Source organism: Rattus norvegicus, chromosome 4 (genome assembly GCF_021556685.1).
Source record: "Rattus norvegicus strain SHRSP/BbbUtx chromosome 4, alternate assembly SHRSP_T2T, whole genome shotgun sequence".
Taxonomy (NCBI): Eukaryota; Metazoa; Chordata; class Mammalia; order Rodentia; family Muridae; genus Rattus; species Rattus norvegicus.
The window spans coordinates 59,379,919-59,389,143 of record NC_141537.1 but is presented as its reverse complement, the minus strand read 5'-3'; the positions used below and the strand labels follow the sequence as shown (position 1 = coordinate 59,389,143).

General features: G+C 43.3%; 1 protein-coding gene and 1 pseudogene across 5 annotated transcripts in view; both read right to left on the bottom strand.

Annotated features, from left to right (window-relative positions):
• Positions 1-1,842: 1,842 nt before the first annotated feature.
• On the bottom strand, positions 1,843-2,600 carry Pgk1-ps1 (phosphoglycerate kinase 1, pseudogene 1; annotated as a pseudogene).
• A 1,168-nt stretch (positions 2,601-3,768) lies between these two features.
• The window catches only part of Strip2 (striatin interacting protein 2), a 42,119-nt gene continuing 36,662 nt past the window's right edge, over positions 3,769-9,225 (bottom strand). For 3 of the 5 annotated variants that reach the window (NM_001427848.1, XM_087658664.1, XM_087658662.1), the window contains 3 exon segments: positions 3,769-6,254; positions 7,096-7,300; positions 9,061-9,165. In NM_001427848.1, coding sequence (NP_001414777.1) covers positions 6,004-6,254; positions 7,096-7,300; positions 9,061-9,165 — 561 coding nt within the window. In that variant the 3' untranslated portion in view covers positions 3,769-6,003. 5 annotated transcript variants of the gene reach the window in all.

Sequence of the window (9,225 nt, the reverse complement as noted above, 5' to 3'; positions counted from 1 at the left end):
TTCCCTTCCTCCCTTCCTTCCTCCTCTTCTCTTCCTCCATTCTTCTTCCTCCTCCATTCCTCCCTTCCTCCTCCTCCTCCCTTCCTTCCTTTCTCACTCCCTCTTTTTCTGCCTTCTTCCTTCTACCTCTTTCTCCTCCTGCCTCCCTTCCTCCTTTTCCTTCCTTCCTTCATTCCTTCCTCCTCTTCCTCCTCTCTTCCTCTTCCTCCCTTACTTTCTCCTCTTCCTTCTTCTCCTTCCTTCATTCCTCCTCCTATTTCTTTTGGCTTTTTGAGGGCACAGTTTCTTTGTGTATCCCTGGCTCTTTCAGAAGTCACTAGTAACCTAGGCTGGCCTTGAACTCCCAGTGATCCTCCTGCTTCTGCCTCCACAGGGCTGGGATTACAGGCTTGTGTCATTATGTCTGACCTGGGTGAAAAGATTTGAAAACAGAAATGTTCATAGTAGGAGTTGGCTAGTATCAGCTGCATTTACAAAACAAACAAAAAGGACAAAAAACTGGCCTATTATCAAGCAGGGGAAAGGTAACTCAGAAATTTCAAGATTTAACAAAGGTTAACTGTTTATCCAGTTCATGAGAAAAACTATGAAGATGGTGTGACTCAAAAGGGTTCTTTAACACATTGCCATAGGGTAAATACCAAACAGAATGTGGTATTTAAAAACCCAGTAAATTCTTTCACTGGACAAAAAGGCTCAAAGACAAAGGCTCTACGGAGGCCCGCTACACAAAGGACCTGTAATCAAATCTGGAGAGGCATGCTAAGGAGCTGCAACTACTGGCAAACAGCTAACTGGAATTAGACTTTGAAAAAGTCTTTGATAATGACTATTCAAAATATAAATGATTCCCATGCCTCAACAGTCCTTAACCAGGAAGTACAGTTAGGAAGATGTTCAGTCACTGAGAGGACAGACGACGAGTTCTCTAATCCCTTCTTCAGATGTAGTAAGGGATATTAAAAAAGGAACTAACCCCATGTACCCTTGCCCACAGTGGACATCTTTATTGTTTAATATATCATCCATTTCTCTGAACCCACAACTGGAATTTCATGTCGATTCCACGCAGAGCTGTGAACAGTAACATACATGAAGACAAGAACTGAGCTATCATGGCTTACTTTCTTTTGTACAATAAATAGGAGTACTCTAGAACGTGCGATGGTTTAGTCACTAAGGAATTAAAGGGGGTCTTGAAGAATAAAGACAAGCTCCAGTGCCATAGAGATGAGCGGAGACGCCATGCAACTGTTTAAGGGTTCCTGATGCTACATCTCTGGCCATTAGCTGAACTTTGTGTAGAAAATGCTAAACCAACTTAGCACTGTGTGCAGGAACGCAATGGTAAGAAAAGATTAAACATTGCTGAGAAGGACTTAGCCTCCCAGTGGCTTTAGGTTGGCCCCACTCACAGTGTTCCCATGGCTCATCTCATCCCGTATTCTATTTGGTACATCTCCACCGTGATGGTAATGCAAACCCTAGAAGTGACTGTCACCACTGTATCAACGAGGGACTTGGTTTCCCGGGAACAGCATCCCTTTCAATACCCCCACAGGCCCAATCGGAACAATCTACTCGGTTGGAACCACAGCCTCAGAATACTGCTTGCTATTGTGAATCCAAGCCCATCCAGTTATGCCAAAGGCCCCAGCAGCTTGGCTAGGCCTGGCATTCTCATCGAACTTGTCAAGCCAATAGACGAGGTGATTCCCTTGTCTTAGGACCGTTTTTCTGTTTTGGACATAAGACCTTAGATGATATTGCCTCCTCCATCATACAGAGAAATCGAAATCTCTATGCTTACTTTAAAGAAAGTAAAGGCCATTCCCCTACCAGTGATTTATCTAGACTCTTCTGCATTTATTAATCAGCCAGACTTCAGCTCTGCCCAGGATTGAACTCTCCAAATCCTTGGCAAAGTAGTTCATCTCCTTTATTTTAAAAAAAGAAAACAGCGCAGCCTTCTGTGGAAGACTCACTCCCACCGTGGAACTGTAGGCTCAGCACGCAGTCCCCAAGGCGTTGTTGACAGACGCCCCTCCCTTGGAGAGTGGAGCTTGGAAATCGTCTAGTTTGTATGGCTTAGCTCTAGCCTTGCTCCCAGAAGCAGTTTTTCCCCTTCCTTCTTCCTCCAGACGGGAGTGGAGGTTCTCCAGCAGGATGGTAGACCCAGCCGCCGGGTTGGCACAGGCTTTCTCTACTTCTGGGCCCACACAATCCTTCAAGAACAGAACATTCATGCCTAGTAGAGATTCGAGTTCTGTAGCAACTGCTTCTAAGGAGTATTTGTCACCCATGGGAACGCCATCAGGTGGCTCGTAAGGACAGCTTGGCTCCACATCCAAGCAGAATGTGATGCTTGGAACAGCAACCTCGATCCTTTGGTGATTCGTTATCTGGTTGTTCTTCACAGAGACACCGAGGTCTAATCTCATAATGATCCACTTCCCTTTCACGTCCTGCTTGTCCAGGGCCAGCTTGTTAGAAAGCAACATTCTGGCAGTGCTTCAGGTGGAGAAGCCAAGAGCGGAAGAAGAGGAGACTACCGCAGCTGGCATGGGACCCGGAAGCACCTTCATGCTCTTTTGAGACCAGGGCCTCACTATGTAGCTCAGGCTGGTCCCCAAACCATAATCTTCCTGCCTCTGTTTCTGAGTACAAAGAAATCTGTTTCTAACCCCAGAGAACACTGAAAGGTAAGGAATTACTTCTGTAGAGCAGCCTAAAGACCTTCCCTAACCAACTGAGGGCTCAGAATCATTATGGACTGATATACACCAAGGTCGAAGTTTGTCTTCAGCACATAGCAAGTGCAAGGCCAGCCTGAGCTATGTGAGAGCCTGCCTCAATAACAACAAAACAATACAGCTTTATTGGGGTACCATTGACAAAAATTTGTATATGTTTAAGATGTACAAAATGACCTGGCATCAGGTGGTGGCGGCACAGGCCTCTAATCCCAGCACTCAGGAGGCAGAGGCAGGCAGATCTCTCAGTTTGAGGCCAGCCTGGTCTACAGAGTGAGAAATCCTGTCTTGAAAGCCAGAAGAAAACAAACAAAACCCCCGAAAGGATGTTCTGGTGTATGTACACAGTTGAAATGATCACTATTAAATCAGTTAAACGGAATTCAGTTTACTGTTATTCAGTTTTCAAGCCTCAGGCTCGACAGGCTCTGCAATGGTCAGGGTTAGCCTGGGACCCTGTTTCTGAAAAAGAGAAAGATGCTGCCCGGGACTAATGAGATTCTGGATGTTAAGGTCTCATTGGATAAGATTTGGGGCCTTCCTTGGGGAGGAGCTGTGTGTACTTTGTGTAGGATGGGAACAGATAGGTATTCATTAGCATGACCATAGAAGCGTCACACTACCCATACCTGCCAGCTTTCGGGCAGTGTGCTCTTCTGGCCCCCAATGTTAGGATTGACCATGTGAGCTGACTGCATGGCATCAGCCAATGACAAATGTCCCTTCTGCCACAACAAGCAGGGGCTCTGAAATGTACTGACACAGTACAGTTTGTTTCCTGCTTTTGCCTTTCACAGTGAAACAATGTGTCGTAGGGACATCCATCCGGCCTATGCCAGAATAATTTTAGAGAAAAGTCAATCCAGAGTCCAGGGTGAGCCAAGAGGCTGGCTCCAGACCCAGGATGATGAAGTAAACACTTGTTACATCATTCGGGTTTGGAGTTCTGTATTTCTCCTGTATCCCTTTCTAACATGACTTTAAGATTATCCTTGTTAAAGAATTAGAGACCAAGTTTCTAATTTCAGGGCTTTCTTTTTATTAAAGTGTTTGGTGAGATGAATAATATTATCAACACAAACATCACTGAGATGGTCGCAGATAAAGTCCTTGTATTATAAATCATACAGATGGCATGCCTCTATGTAGGAACTGGAATCTCCATTACGGGTTAAAGCTGTTCCTAACCACACAGGCCAGCTCTCAAATTGGGAGATCTACCCTAGTTATCTTAGACGTGGGGCTAGCTGTTGATACCAGAAAGTTAGCCACAGCAACTTTTGGGGGAAAATGATGTGATTTGAAATTAACCATTCTTTTTTGCAAGGTGCAATAGTTTCTCCATCTGCATTAAGAATTAATCTTGGGGCTGGGGATTTAGCTCAGTGGTAGAGCGCTTGCCTAGCAAGCGCAAGGCCCTGGATTTGGTCCCCAGCTCTGAAAAAAAAAAAAAAAGGAAAAGAATTAATCTTAAGAGTTATAAATAATAAAACACAACATATTAAACCTTAGTATACTTCTGTGCCTCAGAAAGCATTTATGTGTCTTTTTTAAAAGGCAACTTGTTTTTTTCTTTATAGAATTGAATAGGATATAACTTTAAAGTAGACTGGTGATGATGCTTTTTCCAGGAAAATTACCTTTTTATGCAAATATTAAAATCATAGTAGCCTGACCCTAGATGAATAAAATCGCCTGATGCTATGTTCAGTAAACTGTTTGAAATGAGGCTTGCCGTGCTTTGATACGGTTTGCAAATTACTTTAAGACATTTCATCTGTTGCATACTTAACATTCTCTGTCATTTTCCACAGTAGGAAAGAAACCCTGCTACCCGACGCACAGAGGTACTGATCGCTGCTTTGGATAATGTTGGCCTTTATAGTGACCTCAAATGAGACTGTGCTTGACAAAGGGAAGAGTAGATGAGCCAGTTTGGACCAGCTCTCTAGGAATAAAGTGTCTTTGTGTCATCATAAAAAGATTCATTAGTGTCTGGGCAGTGGGAAGACCTTTAAAATAAAAACGTTCAAAGAAACGTTAAATTGAAAAGCAGAAGAGAAAATGTGATTTCTCTATGTAGGAGGAGTAGAGAATCCCCTGTGAAATGTGTGATGCGTCCAGTACAAACCATATTGAAACTGCTAGCAGTTAAAAGAAAGACAAAGGAAAGGTCAGAAGCAATGAACACAGAAGAGAAAATATAAACGATGCTGTTGCTTTTCATAAACAACTCAGTGCAAATGGACAAATCTCAGTAAATAAAACCTCCTGCAATCATTTAAGATGGATTTGCTGGAGGCCGCGGCCCATGCCTCTGACACTGGCAGGCAGAGGAAGGAGGATCACCGCAAGGTCAAGGCCAGCATGGCTACACAGTACGGTCTGGCCTAGTCAGGGCTACACAGCCAGATCCTGTCTCTCTCCTCTCCTTACTCAGGTGAAGATCTGGGGTTATATTAGAAAGTAATTTTCTGCAGTGTACTCTGTTGTTTAAAAACTGAAATAGTCTGAAAAACCCAAGACATTCTTAGAGAAGGTTATACTAGTTGTGGTTCTTTCCAAATGACAAAGTATTCAATGTACTATACAGAATACACATGAAATAGTTTCTACATGGAACACCAGTCTCTTAAGGGAAAAAGCCTACACAATACACTGTTCTGTAACATGCAGCGTTTTGGAGACAGTCATCCTTTCTAAAGATACAGTGCTCTCAAATCACCTTAGAATCAGTGATTATTTTATAAAGAGGTGAGCACCAACTTTTTAAATGTGAAATACAGTCTAAAGTTGGCTTTGCTAAATGACAAGTCCTAGGCATTTAGGGCGGGCAAGACGAAAAATCTCATTTTACGGCTGTATCTATTCCCCTGCTTGAGATGAACGTCATGGGCCAAATGCTGTAACGAGCTTCCCTTCACTACTGTGGCTAACAAAGCCAGCCACAGTAACAAAAGGCTGGCCTAGTTCTTGGCAAGATTAAAGCAGGTTTCAAAGTCTGTCCAGGACTGATCCACCAGGAGATGTGAAGGCCATCTAGGTACCTAGCTGAGCCGAGGACAAGTTGGTCCATTTGCTTTGACTCAGGATCCCACCCAGTCTTGCAACCACCTTCAAGCCTAATGGCACCCAGGATAGCCCTGAATTATGCTGTGTGTCTCTGCTGCATGCCAGGCTGGAACACCCCTGGACACACACTCCTGGGGTTCACGGAGAAGGCTGAATGGGTTCCTGGATCCAACCTCCATCAGTGATTCTGGAGCAGCTCCTCCCAACAGATGGGCTGTGAAAACACCTCTCTCTCCAGCCAGAGCTCATAGGAGTAATGGAAATCTTCAGGCAGATCCAACCTCTGCCCCAGCACACTCTGCAGGCAGTTATCCACAGGTGAAAATTCTGAGTCCTGCGGTTTATCATATCGGCGGCTGTTAAAGGCCTCGATGTTGGCCCTCAGGGTACATTCTTCAGCTTGGAAGTCCCATGGTCTGGCATCGATGTCTGACATAGGAAGAGAGGAAGAAAAAGATAGGTACAGCTCAGGATGCTACTCTTCCTCCATAGAGCATGGTCTATGGGATCCTAACAGTGAAACCGCTCAGAATGTTCTTTTAAGAGCAATGTATAAAGTAGACATATAGCATGCTTACAGGTTTTAAAAGTATTCATATGCTCACATATAAAACTATTATAACAGAAATGATCTTTGGCAGATTAGAAGCTGGTAACAGTAGTTACTGCTGAGAAAGGAGATGAGTTTTTATTGTAATCTCTTGTTTATTTCTTTCTAGTGATTTATTATAATTGTTAAGAGCAATTAAATTCCTCTTATTGAACTTTCCATAGTGGATTAAAAGGGGAGATTTTCTCCTAGGGAAGACTGGGGCAGAACATGAAGAATCATCAGTCTGGACCAACTCAGCCGGGCATGGTGGTGCAGGTCTTTAATTTTAGTATTTGGGGGACAGATGCAGGCAGACTAGATCTCAGCGTAGTCTATATAGCAAGTTCTAGGACAGCCAGGGCTATATAGTGAGACCATGTCTCAAAACAAAACAATAAAACTAAAACAAACAAACAAACAAAAAGTATAAGAAGGCAAACATTTTAGCACATCATAAAATTCGTATCATATTTAGGGGCTCAGGAGATGGCATGAGGACCTGACTTTGGATCCCTGACACCAACATAAAAGCCAGGTGCAGCAGTATGCATTTATAACCACCATGTTGCAGGAGCAGAGGCAGGCAAATCCTGGGAGCTCAGTGGCCAGTCAGCCTAGTCAAATTCACGAGCTCCTAGTTCACAAAGAATACCTACCATCTACTATGAGAGTACTCACCATTCCCATAAGCCCAGTCATCATTCATACGGTGGCGCACTTTCTGGTAAATGGCTGACATGGTCTTCATATTGCTTTTTCTCCATTGGCGCCCAAGGTACTTGGTTTGTATCTTTAGTAGCTTCAGGACATAAAGTTGTAGCATGGCCTGTTTGACTTTGAGAGCTCGCTTTAAGATTGGAGCTGACTTAAACACCACCAACATCTGCCCAGTGAAACAGGGACAGGGTAACAAACAGTCCGTCATCATGTGAACCCCTCAGGATTTCCTACTCAGACAATATAGACAAACCTGGCTATCCTAGGAGACCCTAGCGTCTTGAATTGAAACATAAAATTCAATTTATGTGTCCAGATTTTTAAATACTAGTAGCATATTACTTAGTAATTGTAAAAAGAGATGCCCATTTTTGTCTGCCAATAGTTTAAGCCCATGAATTTTAACTACTCTACATAAGAGTGAACTGTATAAGGAGGCTGAGGATAGCCTGGGGTGAGTGAAACACTGTCTAACACACACACACACACACACACACACACACACACACACACCACATCACACAAATTAAGCCAGACATGATGGCACATGCCTACCATGCCTACAATCACCATATTCAGAGGCTGATCAGGAGTTCACAGTCAGTCTTGTGATATACAACAAAATGAAGAACTAATTAGTTTAGAGTTTGTAATATTCACACTGTGAAGATGGCTTAGCATTTAAGAACAAGTTGCTCTTCTGGAGGACCTGGGTTCAATTCCCAGCATCCTCATCATAGCTCACAACCATCTATTCCATAGGATGCAACGCCTTCTTCTTACCTCTGTAGGTACCAAGTATAAAGTGATACATATATAAACACGAAGGCAAAACACAAATAAAATGAATAAATCTAATTAAAAAAATTTAAATTATAACATATAATTCAAAACAAAGATTACCTGACATATATACCATTTACACTATTACCAGTTTCTTGTGTATCATTGGAGATAAATTTTTTTGAGACAGGGTTTCTCTGTGTTGTCCTGACTGTCCTGAAATTTGTTCTGTAGCCAGGCTGGCCTAAGCTCCTGACTGCTGGGATTAAGGGCAGGAGCCATCACCACCTGACCTTTTGTTATTTTCTTTTTTAAAAAAAATATTTATTTCCTATTACAGATGGTCGTGAGACACTATGTGGGTGCTGGGAATTGAACTCAGGATATCTGGAATAGCAGTCAGTGCTCTTAACCACTGAGCCATCTCTCCAGCCATTGTTATTTTCTTAAGATTTAAAACTATTTAAATTTTGTCACATGTATACATGTATGTGTTTTTACACATGTGTGAAAATACTTTATAGCACTCATGTAGAGGTCAGTGGACAGCTTTTAGCTTTTTCCTCCCACTATGGGGTCACCAGGCACGCCAGGTCACCAGGGATTCATAGCAAGCACTTTTGCCAGCTGAGCCATCTCACTGGCTCTAGAGAAAATTTTTGCTTATAAATATATCACATGGGGTTGGGGATTTAGCTCAGCGGTAGAGCGCTTGCCTAATGAGCGCAAGGCCCTGGGTTCGGTTCCCAGCTCCGAAAAAAAAAAAAAAAAAAAAAAAAAAAAAGGAAAAAAATATATCACATAAGGGGTTGGGGATTTAGCTCAGTGGTAGAGCGCTTGCCTAGGAAGCGCAAGGCCCTGAGTTCGGTCCCCAGCTCCGGGAAAAAAAAATCACATAAATATTATTATATTTAACACAAGTAATAGCCAACTAGGCTGCTTGATATCTTGTTTAAGTTTTAGAAAATGTGTGTGTGTGTGTCTGTATGTGTGTGTGCATGCGTGTGCTTTCCAATAGGCAATGTACAATACTAAGGGTTGCACAGGTCAGCTGAGGAGACGCTTCTGGGACCGAGAGTCCCCTCACCATGGTCCTAGAGTGCGCCCCCCCCCACCATGGTCCTGGAGCGCGCCCCCCCTCACCATGGTCCTGGAGTGCTTCCACTTGGTCAGCTTATTGAGCAGCCTCAGGAGGTTGATGCAGGAAAAGAGGTTCCTCCAGCAGAACTGGCTGTTGTCTCCGGCTTCCTGAAATAAGGGCACCATCATCATCTCAGCACACACAAGGCTTCCATGCCCTATGACACT